Source organism: Chlamydotis macqueenii, chromosome 4, assembly GCF_036417535.1.
Source record: "Chlamydotis macqueenii isolate bChlMac1 chromosome 4, bChlMac1.mat, whole genome shotgun sequence".
NCBI classification, from domain to species: Eukaryota; Metazoa; Chordata; class Aves; order Otidiformes; family Otididae; genus Chlamydotis; species Chlamydotis macqueenii.
Window position 1 is genome coordinate 15,678,644 of NC_141559.1, and position 22,118 is coordinate 15,700,761.

The 22,118-nt window shown below is 38.1% G+C and overlaps 1 protein-coding gene across 2 annotated transcripts in view; it reads right to left on the reverse strand.

The window, feature by feature from the left end:
- Positions 1 to 22,118, reverse strand: part of SLC10A7 (solute carrier family 10 member 7) — a 150,148-nt gene that overhangs the window by 79,918 nt on the left and 48,112 nt on the right. For both annotated transcript variants that reach the window (XM_086747457.1, XM_086747458.1), the window contains exon 5: positions 20,144 to 20,182. In XM_086747457.1, coding sequence (XP_086603583.1) covers positions 20,144 to 20,182 — 39 coding nt within the window. The remainder of the gene's footprint in view (positions 1 to 20,143; positions 20,183 to 22,118) is intronic.

Sequence of the window (22,118 nt, forward strand, 5' to 3'; positions counted from 1 at the left end):
TCCTGCCCCCATCTTTTTTCCAAACAAGATTAGCTGCCAAATTATAACATTTATTTTCAAAGGCCAAGTTCATTTTTTGACCTATTTGATGGTTGTTTTTTTTTTTTTTTTTCCACTTCTGTAGTTCCATTCACCTAAACAGCCTATTGAAATCAATGCATTTCTGCATTTCTAATGATCCCAAATTCATGGTAAAGTGACTCTGGTTTGACTTACTCCAGAACTCTATGAAAGCATCCCACAAAATACCCCTCTCCCAGCCACTGCATCATTGTTCAGGGCTGTACAAAACAGAACTTGCACCACTCAAGTCTCCTGCAGGACCCCACAGAACTGTGGGGCAGGTATCAAAAACCAACAGTCTCTGCCCTAATAGCCTATAGCTATCCTGACAAGCAAAGGACAGAACCTCAAACCTGCTCACCAATTTGTTTCCTGAAAAGGCTACCATATCTTTGTTAGACAGAAACAACTTTTAGTCACTGCAGAAGTTACAGTGAAAGGCTTGTCAGCTCCCTAGGGAAGACATGAGACATCCAAGATGTTATTTCTAGCAGGTAAGTTTACTAACTCCGCTTGTGACTTATTTGGAATTGTTTCTCTCTGGTCACATAGTAAACCCCTGCACACTTTTCACACCCAGTTTTACCCTTTCAGAAAAATTTTCAGTTCTCCTTAAGAGGAAATACTTCTATTAAACAAGAAAAAATAATTCAAGTGTATAAGCTTTGAAAATAATTTTTCTTCCAAAGACTATGTTGTCATATACAATAACTCTCCCAGTGGTTCTGTAGTCCTTGTGATACACTTTTTTGACTGTGCATTAGGGATAATCATGAATACAGCTTCAATTCATGATCCACAGTGGTACCACCATTATGCTGACCACCACTGCCTTCTGCCAACGCAACCAGAAACCTCCCCATGCTACCGAGGCCTGACAGCAAGAGGATGGTGTGGCCACAGAACAAACAAGACACACCAGTGCAGAAGGACTCCTCTCCAGTATAACAGCATATTTTCCACCAGCTGTGGTGTGGACTTCGATTACACAGAGATGGAAGGCTTGGGAAGAGAATAGTAGAAACAAAGTCATGGGCTGGGAGCTGAAACTATCACCCAGTTTGCAGCACAGAGAGACTTGGGAACCAGCCAGTTTTAAAAGGGCTGGTTCTTTTGTAAGCAAGAGAAGTCAAACAACGGAAAAAAAAATACATTAACTGAGCCAAGAAGGCAGGAAAAACTGCTTGACACAAATGCAAGACTCCCAGAAGCAGTGATGGAAAAACAAAGGAACAGGAGTCTGTGGTTTTCCAGGGGTGACTCTCTTGTTGCATAAGACTTGTGAATAAGAAATTTTGCTGAAGTACATGATTCTTTGCTTTCCTAACAAGTGGTTCCTGCTAAGGGTAATCAGAAAATTAAAGCCTCAACTCATCACTTGACAACAGGAGAGTGTGTGTGAGATAGGCTAAACATAATCAGCACAGAGAACAGGCTGGCTAAGCCTGGGCCAAAATCCTTCTAAGGGTGTTATTTCAGGCTGCATTTCCACTTTTGAAATCAGAGGCTAAGCCTGCTTACAGAGACGCAAGTCTATTCAGAAACCTAGCAACCCAGATCTGCTCCTTTTCAAGGGTAAGATGCTGATAGTCCTACATTTGTGAAGTTCTTGCAATTTCTACTAACTGAGGTTTACTGGGAAATAGAAACTGGGAGCTGCCACTTTTCACAGACAGCTCTTAAGATGCTGTGCCTCCCAGCACTTGACCTTGTGAGTGCCACTCACATTTTTCTATAGCATCTTCTCTAGCACCTGTGTTGTGTATTATTTATCTCTGGACTATGACCCTTGTTCCACGGCCTGGGGGCCAGGTTTCCTCTACTTGAGAAGATCTAGCATAACCTGACATGTAGCTGAGAGGTCCTCTGCTAGGAAGCAAAATTAATCCTAGTCTATACCCAGGGGTATGTAAACCTGTGGGATTCAGAGACTGGAACCAACCACTGCAGGCTGGTGTCTGCCTGTGGTGACTGCCCTGTTCCATTTCATGCACAGGCACAGGTCAATCAGCCTATACAGCAAAACACAATGCACATTGTGTGCCAGTCACATATGTATTTATGAACCAATGCCAAAACACAGGGAAGTAGGATTCTTGCTCTCTGTTACTAGTCCTAGGAGACAATTGTTATTTTCTGTTTAAGCAGGCTGTTTGTATCAGCTATGATCTGTGTGCTTTCGGTTGTCCAAGTAGATCCAAAGGTTTGAACTCAAGTAACAGACACCAGACTTTGCAATGATTCAGTCATTAGGTATCTGCATACACTCAATATTTTAAGAAGGCAATGACACATCGTGCTAACAGAGTGACAAATTAAGCCTCTAATTTCACAAACTCCTTCTGAAAACTGTGTCACAGCAAAAGACTTGGCTCCTTCTACTGGAGACCTGAACAGACTTAACGAAAGCCTTTTGTTACCACATTAGCAAATGAATGCAAAGTACACATAAATATTAGTAAAATACTGAAATCAGACTTAAGGCCTCAGGGTTTGTAGACCACAGAAACAGAGTAGTATATAGACAGTCTTTCTTATGGTCTGATTACCTAAGTGTTGCCTTCAGCTATCAATGAGTTCCAGAAGCTGCCATGGGCTTTTCTCTTCCATCCAACCTTTTACTTCTGTTCCCACATTCTGGAATACCATCTTCTTACTTAAGACAGCTGTATGATAAACCAGACTACTGCCATGGTCAGGATTTAAAACACCATAAAGTACAAGAAAGCCACAACAAGCATAGAAAGGGTTATTTTAATACTCAGACCAGGTCTGTCTTCCAGCCCAGTCCCCCTGCTAGTTGTGTTAGGACAACGGAAGACACAGCAAGCCGCAGGGGATGTGTGGGAATGAACAGGCCTAAGTGCTACTAAGGAGAGGATGCAATTCTCATATTCTCTTCTTCTTCTGCTCCCCTGGAATTACAAGAAGGCTTCACTCCCCCATATCAATACAAGACTGCCAGCAGCAGGAACCAAAGCCGAGAAAGATACCCCTAAACCCTCCAGTAAATGAAAGTGAAATGGGAGGGGGGGAAATCTTTTCAACTGTCTCTTCCTCACAAGTGTTAAACTGATCTTTCAGTTATTGACAGCTCACTTTCTCAAGTGACTGCTAAACTGGAAGCTGCCAAATCTGTATTTATACTTAAAGACAGCAGTCAATGAGAAGTACACTCACAGCCTTAAAAAAAAAAAAAAAAAAAAAAAAAAAGAAAGAAAGAAAAAGAAAGAGCAAGCCCTGTGTACCTGTGTAAAGCAACTTTGCGATCTAGGACTGAGTGGACTTGCTGTTTGCCACTACAATTAATCTAGTTGAAAACTGGAACAAAGATTAAATCTACTCCTATTTAAAATGAACACCCCTTTGTATTAAAACGTCATTTATACAAGTACATTAAGAGACAAATGAAGCTTTTGTAGATGTTTTTGCTTAACATGGCAGTGACATATTCAGTGTGAAGAAGAGTTTTATCTTGTTATATAAAACAAATGCAACTTGTATAATATCACTCCAAATACTAAATTGCTATGAAAGAACCTGTGAATATGTGCAGATTTGAATTCAGAAATAAAAAAAAAAAAAGAGTGAAAAATTGTACTTCCTGAAGTTAAATTGACTGAACAATAATTATCTGTGGCTATATTTTAGCAGCTTCACCAGTCAGCCTATCAGTTGTGAATGCTGGGGGGAGGAAGGAGAGATATTGCATAAAGTGAAAATAAAAGTGTTCTCTCGCAGAAGTCAATACATCATCTTAAGCTAGAAAAAAATGGTCCCTAAACATCCGTAACGACAATCAGTAATTGTCATTAAAAGCTCTCATTATATAGAGTAAGTGTAATTATAGCATCTTGCCCACACAGGGTGCAGCACACAGAGAATGCTAGAAGGATTCATAAATTAGTGCCAAATCAGTCTCATTCCCATCTACCACACAATCTGCTGTAAAAGAGAAAAATTCTATTTACACACATTAAGGCAAAGCCCACTGGCCTCTACAAAATTAGCCTAAACACGAAATGCAGTTATTTGAGGGACTCCCTATTTCATTATGTGTCTCAGGAATAAAGGGATAAAGTTTGCCATCAATAACACTGAACATATCTGCTGAACCCCGCAGATTCCAGGGCATTAATAATTTAAACTCTTATGGGAATTTTGTCATGGTGGAGATAGGACTTGTCTGCAAACGGAGCTCAGGGGATGTTCAATATGATCTATTCTAGTATACACACACAATTGCTACATTTATCATGATGCAGAGGAAAAGAATGGTTCTTTCTTAAGGACTTCAGGAACATTTCTTCTGTAATTTACACAATAAAACCTCTGAGTATTTGTAATAAAAAAAATCCCAGGTTCTAAAAATACACTGCCACAAGATTTATACTGAAAAGGTTTCTTCTCTCCCCATCTCTATTACTCATGCACGTGCAGTGGTGTTCAACACATTATAAAATGGGAGGGGAAGTCAGCAATCCAGCTCCTGATAGCAGTGTTTTCTATGCAAGATGCTACTGTAAGCAGAGATATTGTATGAGATTACGGCCTAAGCAGATAAAGCTGTATGCTTGGCTCAAATATTTATACTCTTAAGTGCAAACCTAATAGCTCTGTATGTAAAACAGCTATGCATACAACTACTCAATCACAGTTGAAAGTCTTGTTTCACATATGCCAACTGTAATCACAGAAAGTACAGATCCTTTTGAGACACTTGTGGTATTTGTGTAATACAGACTGAATTCAGGCATATATATTGTACAATAGCTAATTTAGGGTAACTCTAGGTATGGAAACATTCATGCTGTAAAAAGTGTATTTGTGTCCTAGTTTAACATAAACTATTTTCCATACTTTAATTATGGAAGTAAGCTCAAATGGATTTCAAAACAATTAGGCAAGAAAAATCTTTCATAACCAAGCCCTAATTCTTAGAATATAATTAAAAAACCAACCAAACAAAAACAAAACAACTTCAAAAAACATTTCTGTCTGCATGCTTTTAATACACCTACATTGCACCTTCCCTGCGCCAGGCATGCACAACTCAATGTGCACCACAGTTCCCAAGTGGCAGGCAGACCGATGCTCCATTAGAAACCTCAGGCACTAGAGAAGCTAATGCAGTACTTATAAAGCCAGGAAAGTACCCCCAAGTATTTCTTTAATTTGCTAAATCTCCACTGAAATAACATTTTAGTCAATGAATTTCTAGGTGATCAGAAAGATAATCCTAACAGCACAAGTCATGCCTCAGCATCTTAGTCTGGCTGATTGGCTTCTCACCACGATTTAAGACATTCCCTATAAAACCTAGAGGATAGCATTCAAAGGCTCTACAAGATTACTGCCTGATTATCCATGAAAACTGAACTCCATGTGAGTTCAGTTCAAGAACTTTATCATATAAGGTCATAAAACAATTATTCTTCTATTGGGGTATTTGTAACAGAAACAGTCTGGAAAAGCCAATTCAAAAGTTTATCACTATAGCAGCCTCTACTTGATGTTAACACCCTGAAGAGCTATGTTCCCATCTCAGCTTAAACACGTTATGTTAGTGTTGGCTCTCAAATGATTACTCAGATAAGGTCTCCTGTATTTCTGATGACAAGAAGAAGAGAGCGAGAACAACAGACAGGCAGCAGATGTGTGGCAATCATGCAGAGGGAATGTGCAGGACAGCTGTGGTGTGTGCACCCTCCTCCTGAAACAGGAGCTCCCAAGTAAGGGTTGTCTCAGGGTAACCCCAGTCCAGCTTGACCCAGAACTTGCTGTTCTTCCTTCTGCACCAAAGCCAGCACAAGCCCAGCACTCCCCAGAGATCTGCCAACCCTCTCTTCCTTATGCTTCTCCAATATATCATCTTAATTTAGGCCTCTTGCTCTCCAGAGCTCTCCTGTCCCAAAACTCTTCTCCATCACAAACCTCTTTTTAATCTGCTTGGACATGTCAGTGCTCGACTAAACTCTGACAACTGCTGGATCTCCTTCTTGCTAGTTCTCCAAAAAGGAAGAAACTCTTTTTTACTCTGAGAGAGATTTAAGAAATCCATGCACCAAGTATATAACGAAAAAAATGTATCTGGCCAGACTAGAGACAGTAACTACCACTGCAGCAAAACATACGCCTAGAAGTCTTACTCTTATCATGCTCATCTAGGGAGCTTGAACAGCTTTATGAAACAGATTGATAAGATCGCAGCGTTTCTTCTACCAGTGATAGCCCTTTCTGCCCCTGAAAGAAAGCACAGTAATTATCTGTAGAGGGTTTCTAATAGCTTTCAAAATAATTCCAACATCAAATAAAACAAATTATACCTCCTCCTATATATTACAGATTATATAATTTTCTGTATATTATTTGATAACATTGGCTCGAGATATTCCCAATACAAGTTCAGCTGGCACTGTGCTGTTGTCTGAATTAGCATACCAATTTTAATCCCTAGAGTTAAAAGAAATCAGATTGAAAAATAAAGAGGAGTCAGTACAATGCTTTGCAAGCATTTATGGTGTAATAATTATGGCACAGCTTGAGGTAGTAGGACTCTGATAATATATTTTGCCAAATGTCTTTGGAGTGACATATCCCATTTTGACAGACCTTTATAAATGAGGGGAGGATCAGCCCTCCACTAACTCTGCTTCAGGGTAAGCAAACTGAGATAGTAATGACGAAATTCTATTTCAGTTCTCTGCCTTGAACACGTGTATATACATTGATCACATTTTGGAACTGGAAGAGAAAACGGCTACAACCCAAGCAGATAGGCTAGCTTTGCTGGGAAGCCCACACTGTAATTATGAGGGGACTAAAAAAAAAACAAAAAAAAAACCAAAAAAAAAAAAACCCAAAAAAAACCACCCCACAAAAAAAAACGAAAGAAGCACCCCACAAAACCATACTTGTACTTTTGTACTTTTATTTTGCAAGCTGTTGGTGTTACAGTGATGCTCTTAGCTTGTCTTAACTACCTACTAAAAATATGAACAGCAATAGTAATAAATATATTTTACACATTAACTCTTGTAACAGTTCTTTGTTGGGGACACTACACAGTCTAGAAAATGTACTACTTGTGCTCTTTTGCTCCATTTTAATTGGCCTGCAAAATAAAAAAGGTGGATAGAAGCTGTTTCTCAAAGTCAATGACCAGAAGAATCTTACCAAAATGCCAGAAACCAGTTAAGGCTAGAGTAAAATTTAAATTGTTATTTTAGAATCATAGAATGGTTAGGGTTGGAAGGGACCTTCAAAGGTCATCTAGTCCAACCCCCCTGCAAGGAGCAGGGACATCCCCGACTGGATCAGGTTGTTCAGAGCCTTTTGCCACCTACTTCATTATAGTGCATTATCTGTACTATGAATGCACCAAGTGGTCTTTCTGGGAACTTTATACGACTTCATACGATTTTGTACCCAATGTAGGGAACTCAGTACTGTAGCTCAAAGAAAGATACAATGACTGTCACTGAAGGAACAAAACCACACATCTCTAAGCAGCAGTTACCAAAAATGAGAGAAATAGAGCTAAGTCAAGTTGCATATGGCTAGAGTGCATGGAAAACAGTGAAATATCTGAGATTTATGGGTTGTTCTTACGGAAAAAAAATAAAGGCGATACATGCAAAACACTTACAACCATTTATAGCCTTTTCAAATTTGAAACTACTGGTTTACCAGCTGCATGCTGTCTATCTCCCAGGAAGCACTGGACAGACACTTGAGTATCTGTTCCATTAATTACCACCAAGCTTTTCTCAACCATAGACAGGGTACGTACAGACTACAGACCAACTCCTCCAGTCAGAGCAGAACTCCTGCCAATACAAATACCACACCCCATAAGCTGATGAGCAAAACAATATTGGCTGTTTTTTAAAAAAGCAGTTCTTTTATTACAACCTTCTTTTAGAACTAGCAGATCCAGGGACTACTCACTAAGCAAAAAACCTGCAAAAGCTGTCCCTTCCTTGCAGTCATTCCAGGTGATGGAGGACAGCACCATGTCCTGTTATTGTCTCCCTCACTAGCCAGATGTTAGGCTGTTATGGGGAGCCTACCACCCTCTTCTCACAAGTCCAGAGTGAGAAGAAAATTGACTGTTCCTCCTGCTGAGCAGGGGCCTCAGCACTGCTCCTTACTTTCTTTAAGAAATTCTATCTCCCAATCCACTTTCAATTCTAATTTGTCCAAGAATTAGACCTCCTACAGATTGTTTACTAGCTCCAGGCACCTGATAAGTCATGACAAAATTAAATTCACAGGCCAGTACAGTTTATTAGCAGGTTACTAACTTGCTGAAAGAAAACACCCTCACGCCTCTCCCAATGCCCTCCTACCAAAACCCTAACAAGCTTCACACCACCAATATGAGCAAGGCACCTGTATATCATGAAGCATAATGTCCACACAAAGCCTGTGAAGCCCAGAAAAGCATGACCTGTAAATTTACACCTTATACTGCTTTGTCAGGAGTGTGCTGAATGATCAACCACTAATTTCACCGTGTCTGTGGATTTGTTGTAGTGTTGCTGTGTGTTTGCACCGCATGTTCCTTTAAACACACTTAATTGGCAAGTAAACTTACACTATGGATATATCTAGCTGCAATATGTACTCTCCACAGCAAAACTTACACAATGAAGCAAATTCTGTTAGATGCTCATCATGTACCGTTAAAAAGATTACAAGAAGAAAAAACATCATAAATGCACAAGGACCTTCTCCCTAACTGCTGCACTATCTCACACAATAAAATTAATAATTTAACTATCTGAAACTTCACATGTGCGGGGCACTGCAAGTAGACCAGTGGCATTTTCACTTCAAATTTATATAGTCTTTAGTCAGTATACTTAATCTGCATTTCTAACACCTGCTTCACTCAGCTGTGAAGTGCAATGTTATCTGTAAAATTTTCTTTCATCTTTGTACTGTCCATCTAACAAAAAATTATATGATGGTGGATAATTATTTGACTTTAAAAAGGATATGAAACTTTTCACATGGTTTTGATCATTTCTTGAAAGACATGCTCATATATTTGACATTCCATTTTATTAAAAGGTTTGAGTTTTAAAAAAATCCTGGCTTTCACATTATTCATGTTATCTAATCCTATGTAATATACTTCTTCAAATAGTTAACATTCACTTTCCATGCAGTAGTAAAAATGTGGGAAAGAAACTAGACCACAATTAAGCAATAATGCACGACAAGGTGTGCATTTTCAGGCCATTAGTACATGCCTCAAATGCACCAGGAGGAAGAAGCTAGAATGACTTTTTCACTCAGGTAGGCATCAACGCTAGCACCTGTATCATACCACAGGACAAAACTATATATTAGGAATATTTCAGAGGAGGTGAAACTGCATGCAGCTTTCATCCAGTGAGTTTATGTCAAGCAAAAAAGCTGTTTCCAGTCATGTACAGTCTCAGTCAAGTTAAATACTAGGAGAACAAAGGTATTCAAAGAAAGTTTCCAGTGTTGACCTGTCAAGACATTGGTTGAAAACCAGGAGATAAAAAGAAGCATGGTTTATAAATGTAGAAATAATAAGATAATGGTAATAAAGCCCATCTTCATATGTTAACATGTAGGGTGGTCACTACATTTGGGTACAAGTAAAAAAAATTATTTTTATTTGGATGTTAAAAAAAAAGCAAATTTTCAAATGTTTCCACCCTGTCAGAGCTCACATACAGTCTTTTCAGGATGTGACCCTACTTTGTACAACATATGGAGTTTTTCCTAGATAAAATCAGATGATCATCTTGTCCGACCTTCCAACAACTAACAGGGAAAAGACACCACGTAAGCATTCCTGCAACAAGCCCTTACGCTGGAGTTGACCAAGAGGGTACATTCAGAAAGTACTTTAGAACAGGAATTATATGATGCAATGTTTTTTAAAAAGCAGAAGCAACAAGTAAACAATTTACTTATCATTAATGGAGTGAAGGAGAAAGAACATGCTGGGAGGTGGATTTGCTCACATGTCATGCCAGAAAAGTGATAAACTGCATAACCAAGTCTACGTCTCAAGGCAGGTGAAGAAATTATCTCCAAGACGGTTTGGGTTATGTTGTAGTTGGTTGCCTTTTTTTTTTTTTTTTGGAGGGGGGAATGGGGGGGAATGGGGGGCGGGGTGTTTTTACACAAAGTCAAAATGAAAAATTTATTCCACTGATGGAACACTGTTAAAAGAAGCCAGGTAATGACAGACCATTAATTAAAATATTTCTCCCCCTCCTTCACAATAACCATTATTTTCAAATATGTGCCATTAAGAATGAAAGCTGTAGGTTGTTTTGATACTTTGAAAGAAGCTAAGGAAAATAATGAAAGGAATCTCTCAGTAACAACAGGAGTACAGCCAGCCAAAAAATTCATGAACTACTGCTGTGTCATACTGAAGGGTCATGATGGTTTCCCAAAATTGCCTTTTAAAAGGCCAACAGAAATAAAGAACAAATTTCCAAAGGAAGTTCCAGTTTTATGATAACCATGCCTTTCTTGCAAGATGAGATAAAGACTGCAAAAGGTTTTGATCTAACCTCTGGCACTTCCATTAGGACATTATTTGTCACCCTGACAGCAAGGGGAATGGTTTTCAGCCACTCAGCTTAAAGTAATACATCCCTCTTGTTTTTACTCCAAGAAACTGAGGGCTGCCGATTCACAGACTGACGAGTTTTGAACAGGCACTGCTAGGTCAGATAGAGAAGAATCACAGAAAAAAAACCCATCCAAATTGAGGCAGAGCTTTAACCTGTTCTGAAACAAAAATCAAGAAACTTAATAAATTAGTGTGCTTGGGATATTCTTCCTCTCCTGAAAAGTCAACTGAAGGTAAAAGAAGATTTGCGTATAATGATACAGCACTGTTTTTGCTGTTTGTAAAGGGATGTCAAGAAACACACACACTGCTTTCTAGAATTCAACTCTTGATAGCTACTGAGTCCACACTTGGTGGTTCCAGAAGGAGAAAGATCTCCATGTTCCATTATGGAATACTGCATCCACGTAGGTGACTCCTCAGCATACCAGATCATATTTTATAACAAACACAGAAGCCAGGTGAAACGACTCCTCCTTGCAGCAGCACTAGTTTAAAGTGCTAATGAAGTAGCAGAAGACAAGGAGTTTAAATACCCCTGTTCCAAAAGAAGAGGTGATTTCTGTCCACCTCTCCTCGCCCCAGCACACACTTTTCTCATGCAGGTGACTAAAGAGGAAAGATCATTGCTCCATTTCAATCACAAGCTAAAACTTTGGGGGAGAACAATAACAGTAACAGTAGCTTCTAAAAACATTTTCATTTCCTTTTGATGAATTTTTTAAAAGACAGGGAGAAAATTATATATTTTGTGCATTCCGAAACCTTTCTGCAGGGAGCATTTGCCCTTAAATCAGGCCAAATGACTACACCTTTGTGTACAATCACAGCCCTAGAGGCATGCAGTTTCGCTTCTTCTAGTATTAAAAGATGCTACAGAGATGGTAAACAAAAACCAAATTGTCTTTCATACTACCTCCCTTCTCAATTTCTCCTTCATGCACCAACCTAACAAAGAACCAGTAAATTCAAACATTTGGCTCCAAGAGATACAAATAATTATTTGCAAGAATTTTATGTCTCTTGTTTTACAAATAAATCATTTTTAAAACTAATTTCAAATACATGATGTGACATCGTCCCATGACACAAACTTTGGTGACTTAACTAGAAGTTGGACATCTTGATCTTACTTTCTAACAGAACTCGTGATATTTCTTCCTGTTAATGTTACCTTCTTTGGCTTGCAAAATAAGAAAACATCACAAACTAGTACCAGAACTTCTTCAACATTATGATCTGCACACAAGTTCTGCCCTAGTGTAGTTGGGTTTTTTTTCAAGTCCTGACCATTGACAAAAAATAAGTAGAACCAGAAAAAATATCCCAAAATAGGTATATTCTTTTGACAAAAATGCTAATTTTCACAGTAAACAGGGCAAATTATGACAAAAGTAATCTTAGACAACAAACTGATTTTACGCTAAAACTGTATCAGCACAGATGTGATTTACAGACTAATCCAACAAATGGTCTGATTATGTAATATTAAACACATACGTTTTCTCCTCTAGATGTTCTTGAAATGATAGTTACCAAAGATACATACTCTTTTGACTTTGTTATTCATTAGCATTAATTTAAAGTGGAATCAAGCTTTTTATACATTTCTAGTATTCCATTTCCATTAACAGGAGAGATGACTGTACCACAGTCAGTCTGAGGGCATTTTCATTTCCAGTTTTCCCACAATACGTGATCAGAAAAAATATGCCAGATCATAAAATTTAAGGTACTTTGAATGTCCAGTTTTAGCTCCTGAAACTTCACTCCCTTCTACTTTGCAATTCTTAAATGACAATTGTACTGGAAGAATAAAGCTGCTTGAACTCTCAATACCATCTTTCAGAGGCAGAATTGATGATTGCTGCAAATAGGAATTTTCTTCAGCAGCTTCCACTTTTGCTCCTTGTTTTACTAGCTCAAGAATGCTACTGCACATATAACCGCAGCTATTTCATTCCCTGAGAGCCTGTTAATCCATAAAACCAGTTGCAATCAGAGAAGGGGGGATTCAATGTACTATCTCAAAAGCAGTCACCAAGTACGACGCCAAGCAGGAGCACTAGATGGGGTTGCTGACCAAAAAAGTAGGTGCAAGGAAAAAAAAAATGCTATCTACTGTTAGCTGTCATATGAGGAAGAGGAAAAAGTAGAATATCCAAATATATTTATCTTTGAAAAGATAGTAGTTAATTAGTTTGGAGCTGCAAAGAGAATACAAAGAGATACATTTAATGGCCCACTTATTGCTACCTTTAAATAAACTGGTTGTAGAAGAACTGGCTGCTTGAGTCCCGTAAGACCAGGGAAGATGAATTAAATGCTCAGTAGCAAAAGCTAATAGGAGAACTAAGAAAGCACTGAGACCAGCTACATTCCACATGATTTATAAACATTTGACAGCTAATAGTTTCATATTTTTTGTTAGTATGTAGATTTCAATGCATTTTCCTCTTAGCCACTGGATAGAAAAAAAAAAAATAGAGACTAATCATTGGCCTTCTAGAGGATACTCTTTCCTAAGAACTTAACAGCACGTTTTCTTTCCTCTTGGTTACTGTTACCTACCCTCCTTCTCCCTGACATTTCAAAGATAACCAGCAGCAGGGCTGTTATTTGTTAACTGGTTCTCAGTCTGTGCTGGCTGGTCATGTAAATCTCTACCAACTTCTTTTTTTTTCTTTTCAAATTGCCTGTGTCAGACAGACCACACATCATTTAGGTGTTATAATACTCAGATTTCCAGTTATCCCCCTACCTGATTTCTCTCAGTCCCTTGGGAGCAAAATCTCATTTACTTCTTTTTAATTTTCTGACTATTGAACTGTTCTGGTGACTGGGGACATCCCGGTAAAGCCCCAGCGAGCAGTGCTGCCAGTTGGCTCTGTTCCCAGCCTCACTGCAGGTGCAAGGCCCTGGCTTGGGTGTCATCTGTGTCTCCAAAGGAACAGAGGCGGCCCTGGCCATGGCTACTTTCTTCCCACAGGTGGTGGCCACTGTATAGATCAATGGCTTGGCCTTCCTGCACAGCAATCTGCTGGTCTACAAGGATCTCCGCATCCCTTCCATCCCCTACTACACTAAGTGTGTGATCTTCACAGATATGGGGGCTTTCGACAATTCAGCCATCTTTGCTGACCCCGAGAACCCTGCATACAGCACCTCGACCATCCCAGTCAAGAAGATCCAGGGGAAAGTCCTCTTTGCAGTTTAAAAAACAAAATAACAAAAAAAAAACCCAACACACCCACACCTTTTTTTTTTTATTTTCCCCTTCTTAAATATGTTATCACAGAGGCATTATCACTGTTGCAAATTGTCTCAGCCCTGGCCAGCGGCAGGTCTGCCCTAGACCCGGCCAGGTCCACTGGACTTTTTACAGAAGCTGCCACTGCAGCTCCCCCCAGTTACACAAAACCAACACACAAACCTTTACACTTAACTCCTATTCTGTTTTAAAAGAAGTTCAGCATTACCCATAGACAAGTAGATTCTTTTTTTATTTTGTAAAAAATTCTGCATTTGTTTCTGACTGACATCCATTCTGTCAGTTTGGCTTTTGGAGAGAGAGAGTATACCGGGATGGGTGCATGTGCCTGGCCATCCCTCAAAATAATCATCTGTATCAAGGGCTCTTTTCTTAAGCCCACACTAAGAGGTCTCTGTCACAGTGAGCTTTGTTACTCTGCCTTGCTTGTACCAAAATAGTACAAGCTAACTCAAACTTCCATATTAAACTGAGCATGCTATACACTGGAAGCACAAACATATCATAACAGTGAAGGTCTAAACATTTTAAAATGTTACTTAGCTGATCTGGAAACAGCTGATGATGCCCGAACTTACATTGAGATTTCAGATCAAGGTAGCAGAAATCAAAACAAGAATGTTAAATAACAATGAAAGAACTGAGCACCAGTCACAAAATAAAAGAAAGTTACAGTAAGGCAACATAAGTGGCTCCCAAGATTATTTCAATTCCATGGAATCCAAACTCTTCCTGGCAGGTACTTAATACCTGGTCCAAAGACTCGCTGCTGCTGAGATTCACCATCCTCTTCCACTCATGCAAAAACCCATCCTTCAAGGCTGAGTTGGCTTTTCAAGTGGCTGATTAACAGGGAGAACTTGCTCAGGATTTTGAGAACTACTCAAATCAAATTCAGAGCACAGACCAGCAGCACCACCGTACTGTTTCACAGAGGAGACCACTTCTAAGGGTGCGGTGGCACACCACAAAGCAGCACCGCTTTGAAATTAAACAAAACTGAATCCAGAATTCAGCACCTGTTGTGAACAGACTTCCTGGCAAGATTTTCTTGTAAACAGCTAGCACAGTAAAAAGGGAATCCCAGATAACCGTTCTGCCCCTTTTCCTACTGCAAAGACACAATTAAGAGGGAACAAAGAGGTATAGAAACATTTGCCTGATTTTAGAAAAATATTTACAATGTTTGTGCTAGAAATAATTAAGCCAAATAAGTATCTTTATCCTAGAAATAACTAAGATTAAAAAGTTATAATAAAAAAACAAAATAAACCTAAACCATTCAACATCCCTTAAGATAAAATAAAGTAAATAAATTCAGCCAATTGTTTATTTCTATATGGGTGGATTTCTTTAAATAATAATGAAATCATTGCTAAAAAAAATCCATTGTTATTAAAATAAAAAAGTTGGCTCAGCCTACCAAAATTAGATTTGTGAGTTGCTGGTCATTCCCATAATTAAATCTGTGTCACAAATTTGCAAGAAAAATGGACACTATGACTAATGCATTTACTTGCTGCACTAGTGCTGTCAGGCTGTGTAAATCATTATACCTGCTAAAGCAGAGTAGATAAGAATTCCATACATTTTCATTAACCAGCAAGGCTTTGTGTATATGTGAAGATGTAACTTTCATAATTCCTTGCTAGCTTTAGCTTTCATTTGGAAGACAACATAAATAAAAACACTAGCTTTGTTTTGATTAGCCAAGTGGCTACTCCAAAAATTAGAGGTTTTGAACAATATGAATGAGTTCTGTTCCCTTAGCTATACAGTCAGAAAAAAACAACAAAACCATACATACTTAATTTGGACAAAGGAGATTAATGAAATTATGGGCATTTGGAATAGGTTCCTTCGTTCAGACTGACTTACGTAGCCTGGACATATGCCTTATTTCATCGCACACGTTTCAATAGAGGAGGTGAAGCTAATCCAAAACAGCATCATAAGAAGTCTCAAGCAACACTTTCATTTTCCTTTGCTCTGTTTTCTCAGGAGTGCAATGATCACCAGAGCAGAGTCCTCTGAATCCTCTCTTTCTCTCTTGATTTCCTGTCACCAGAACTTCAGATTTTGGTTACAGGTCTTTGTTTAAGGTGAAGCTGATGGCTGCTCCTTTCATACTTACTGCTCATAACCCCAAGGCACCAAAGAATCAGACAATATTCACTCACATCGCAAGCTGGATACTCTCATGAGTCTCCAAGCCTGCTGCCTCAAGTGGAAAGGAGATTAATGATAGGTAAAAAGAGATTAGACAAGGCTGTTTCCAGTCTAGTAGTGCAGAGCATTTTATAAGGGCATCCTCTTCTAGACTTTAGGCTCTCCCCTTCTTCCATGCACACGGCGTTATATCGTGACTGCAAACTGAGTTTAGCCCTCAATCGAGCACGTGTCTCCATTTCAGTGCAAGAACAGCCTCAATGACAGGCTATATCCTTGGTGAACTTAAAGCCAAAAAGCTGAGCCACAGAACAATCATCAGCACAGCCTGTTTTGCGATATCCTGCCAGCTGCTCTGCACTTCGGACATTAAGAAGCATTATTTTTCTGTTGGAGCACAACTGTTAGAAGCAGAATAGAAATGCTCAGGGAGCATGGTATCGCATACAATGTTAAGAACCTCAGCAGACCCATACTGTAACATCCCAGACTATTTCTTTAGCCTTTAGATGTTAAAAGTATCCTCTCCTACAAGCGGAAGAAGCTACCTCAGTGCTTTCTATCTCAGCAGATCTTAGCATGCATTTGCATGTTTTACAGCAGCACCCTTGCTGATAACCAGCCACCCAGTATCAGTAAAACACTATCAGACTTTATTAAAACCCCATTAAGAGGAAAGACTGAAATAAGTTATTATGTTCCACAATTACTGTAAACCAAACTGTTTAAACGAGGGGAGGAGATAATGATATTAACTACCCAACTCACAGCAATCCTCTGTGGTATGATTCTAAATATTCTCTTGGCTGAAATTTATGTAAATTGAATTCATCTATCGTTAGTTATTACTAATTTAGCTACATAAAAACACTTTTCTGTAACAATTAGTTCTTTAAAACACTGTGTTTTAATTAGACCTGGGACATTATTACATTAAGTGTAAATACGTACAGTATCATTCCACACATTATTTTGCCTGCATATTTATAGGAATATGGGTTTTGGTGGAGTTTAAAAGGAATTAATTTATAGTTGGTTGGTAGTTTTTGTAAATCTCCTTACCAGTGAAAACACCTCCAAATGCTCAATGTAAGTGTATTTCTGCTCATCAAGACATATTTGATATTTCTACATTTTGCGTATCACAATGTGTTCCTTTTCATCTGAATAAACTCATTCTAGCATTATGACATTATGCTGGGTCTTTTCCTGCAAACATTTTGTTCCACATTTTATTTTAATTTAACTTCTCAAGGACCATTTCCTAGTCTTTAAAAACAACAACAAAAACCAACCAAACAAACAAACAAAAAAAACACCATAGGAAAATAGAGTTAAAAGCATAGCACATCTTTCAGCCCTTTTAAATCAGCTTGCTTCACACTGTCATACACAGGCACTGGCCCACAGGGCATAGTCTGAGAACAGACAACACACTGTCCTCCTGGCTTTGTCAGAGCTACAGGCAAGTGCAGCAACCCACCCATGTGCTACACATTATAAGACAAGGAACTTAGGAACAGTTGCAGCCTTGCCAATGGTCAGATCCTTCCAGATTATCTCCAGGACATGTATATGGTTATGGTCACAAAGGTATAGAACTACATCTAACCCTATCCACAGACAGCGCATCATCAGACACTAATAAAATAATGCAAAAGTGATTTAGATTAATCATAAATTAAAGATACAGGAAATAGGATCTGCACCGACAGCCAAGTCTGTAAGTTAGGCACCAATATAAACTGATGAGATTTCCAAAAACACTACCAAGACCTTCCACTATCTTCTCAGAAACAGGCCAATTATTTTCATATTTTATAGAACAGTTTCGACTTCAAATAAGTGTGTGTGTGTACAGATACATTTTTTTTTTACCAGCTGTTCCCAGAAAACTTACAAAGCAAGTGAGCACATGCTAGTGACATTCAAGAGCCACTCAATTAAAGGCCATGCCAGACCTACAGCACTGTGAAACTGGTAAACAGCTCTGGCTACTTATTACAGTCCCTGATCTACTATCACCTCATTGCCTTTTCAGTCATAACGTTCATTCCATCAACTGCATAACTGGAAAAGTTTTTAAGAACAAAGCTTTCGGTAAAAATATTTGTGATTTATTTTCTGTCATACATACAATTCCCTACATAATCATTATCTCAAACTAGGATATCACAGAAAGTGTCTAAGTGTTTGTATATATTTGTGACTTAACAGTGGCTACTTTCTTTATAATTTTATTTTTTAAAAAAATCAGTAATTAGAAAAAAAAATCAGCTGGTATTGTGGTTTGAGTCTAGCTGATCTTTAATATTTTTGAAAGTCTTTCCTGGGAATTTTTTTAACATTTTAAACAACACGTTTACTGCAATGCTGCTCCAAGATTTACAAAAAAACCATGAAGTGAATAAAAAGTGAAATGAGGTAATTATATGTAAATGGAACTTTCCAATAATCAGTTCATGGAACTAAGACCAAAACCAAAATCAGGACTATTACATGAACACACAAACTAGCTCAGCTTATTTAACTGAGATTTCTTCAAAGAGCCACAAACATGTTTATGTTGCTTTAGTAGGAGCTGGCATTGTAGTCAGATGCTCTGGGGCCTAAATTCTTATTTGAAGTCAAAAGACATTCTTCTAATGACAGCTGAACCAAGGCCTTTGGGTATTCAGTGAAACCTCCTGAACTGAAAGCTAGGGACAGCAGAGACACTGGAGCTCGTGCCAAGCAACGAGAGAAAATGCCATGCACATACACAGACTAAAAAGTTGCTCTAACACTGGGATGCCACAGTTTGAGGTAGAAAATACCTTCTTCCCATTGGAGAAGAATATGATAGGTGAACAAAAAGGAACAAGTGTTTGGGAACTGATATTCTAAAAACGTGAATAGTCAACTATACCCACAAAACTTCCATCCACTCTCCTAACTTTAACTTGGTCCCTCAAAAAAGCAGCAGCACAATGCATAACTTCGAAACGCCATGCAACCTTCTCTCTTGGCAGTACAGGTGTACATACATAAACTCCCAAACTCCAGCTTTTCGCGAAACAAATATACATAAAGTGAGTTATTTTGGACTTGCAGTTTTTATTTTAATTTCCTAATTTGTATTCTTTTGTCATTCATTCATTTTATACATCATAGTCTTCTTTATGGGGACACAAGATTGGAATCACAAACACACACTTCTAAACACGCACACATTTTAGTAAAGAAGAACAAATTTAATTATTAGCTGCCTAAATAAATAAAACAGTTACAGAAGCTTGCCTACATATAAAGTAATTTGTATTTAATATTCATTAATGTCTCTCTAAACAACACATCAATAAAAGAAATCTATTCTTCCTTTTTTGTAAATATATTTACGTAGTGTTCCTTACAGTGTCCTTTCTGAATCTTTTCAGACCACCAGGCCTAAAAATACTGTTTTAGCTTTTTACAGAAATGGTTTTATTTCCAGCTGCATTGATTTCTTTCCCATATCTAGCTATTTTAGTGTGTTCCTCAGAGACACTGAGTGGCTTCACTGACAGTGAAATATGCTAAACAAATGACATGTCACTGAGTAAATTAGCATCTACTCTCTGATCAGCTGGGTCATGTTTTCTTTTCAAAATCCATGGCCTCTTGATAGAAAATAATGAGTATTTGATGGGCCTTATTAGAAAAATCAATATATCGATGCCCATGTCTGAAGCATCTGCATAATAATAGATTCTGTTAACCCATTAAGGAGAAAATTAAGATGTGTTTACACATTATTAATTTACCATGAGCAGAGACAATTTATTCACTAACCTTTCTCAAGGCTTTAGCAAAAATAAAAGGAATGGTAATATCAGTATTTAATGGCATAGTGACATAAATTAAAAGATCATTCACATTTTTACCAGCTAAATGGCACAATTCCACCAACGTGAAAGATACAAACACACCAACGATACTCTTAAAAATAAGACTATTAAAGCACCTGCTATAAATACTGCATTACTTACCAAAAAACTTCCAAAAGCAGAATTAAATATAGCAGCTGCCTGAAGAGAGAAAAAGATAAATATCACCAATGGTAAAATAGCTATAGTACAAGAACAAAGTGTTATTCCCACGCCCAACAAGCTATTAGATTCTCCAAATACACACGTACACAGAGACCATTAGGCAGTTAGCCACTGCTTTAAAAATTGCCAGTGGCCTGTAACTTATGAAGACTGATAGGTTCTAGTTTATGCATTCATAAACAATGTGCTGAAATGGACAAAAAGAGGAGGAAACGAAAATCCTTGCCGGTAGACTTAAGAGGAATATCCACAAGATTGAGAAATATTACACAGAAGCTTGGTCTCAGTGCTTTTGCTCTAATTTGCCAGAAAGATTTTAACATATTGACATATTAATTTTAAAAAACTGTAAACCAATTTAACTAAAACACTGCATTTTCACAGACTTTTAACAATTTTAATGCAATATTAATCAGGCAAGCAAACTAATTTAATTGTTCATCATAATGAAGTATTGACAAATTCAGAAGTTTCTCTAGTTTGACCAACACATTTAAAATAGGAACAACAAAAAAAACCCACACTCCCACACTTTTGAGGCCAAAATGTTCAGTCATTACATTTTACTCCATAGCCTTTCAAAATAAGAAAACAAACAATTTTGATAATGACTTTAGAAGTGTTTGTGCTTACCTAAATATCCAGGAAATATAAAGGTAGCAGTATTACTTCTTAAAACTAACTCATTAAATTCCAGAAAGTCAAAACTTGAATCTTGAATAGCTTTTCCCAATTACCAAGAAAGAACAAACTCTTGTATGGCAGCCAGTCTGATGATGAAAAGCCACACAGCAAAGGTAAGAGGAAAGGGAGGAGGGAAATCTACCGTTTACATGAAGACTTAGAGCAGATTCAAATTAATCACCCTGGACACTTCCAGCCACAGATTAATAACAAGTGGATGCTAGTGAGTTTAGCAAGTTTGAATAAAGTCCAAAATCAGGGTAGGAGCTGTAGCTGAACCTGCCTTCTGCTCCATAAGAGGATGCTATGAAAATGAATGGGTAATGAGATCCTTGGCTCTAGAGAGCTTAGCTTTCTTATTCAAGTTCATAATTAATTCAAAGCTTTGATAATTTCATTAGATTCCTCCTCTGCTGGCCCTATCAATAAAAGATGGCACTGGACCGCAGCTCCTCAGCGGCCCAAATGCAAAAACAAATGCAGACAGGGAAACCCTTGCTGACTTGCTTACTAACAGGGACAATGGCATATGGCACTCCATGTTGCGGAGGGAGCATCTGAATGGATACAGCTAAATAAAACATTATAGCTGACAGTTGTAAACTACAGTAACATATTTTAACACCTCTTCCTCATCAGCATTCCTTTTTTGAATATAAAAAAGAGGCACAAGTCCAAACAGCTCCTCTTGCCAGAGATCACAGCTGAAAGGAAGAGTGAGTACTACTTAAAACAATTCTTCAACAAGTGTGAACTAAATCAGGATTTTCTACTTGTATTTGAAGCTGTACAGCTGATACTTTCATGTGGCAAAAGAGAGAAACATTACACCCATGCACAGAAACTTACTGCAAGGGATCAGTTTCAATACAGGAGTTGTCCTTGTAGCTATCTTTTGTTAACATATCCCTCTTAAGGTTACTATTATCATTATTTAAAAAAAAAAACCTCATCAGGTTTGTCAAGTCTCCTTGGTATTTGTTGGACATGTGCCATTCTTTTACACAGACTGATTGTATTTGATCACTTAAATCTGATAAAGATGCAGAAAGGTCCCCTTTATTACAGCCTGCCTCTAAATCCAGGAAGGAGGATACAGACTTCCATTTTTGTGCACACTTAAAGATCTCTTCCTTGGAACACAGTCTTCACTACACAAAATAGTGTAAATCAACTGTTAAGATCTGAAAGACAGAAGCATATGGGCTCCTCTTCTGCACCAGAAGGC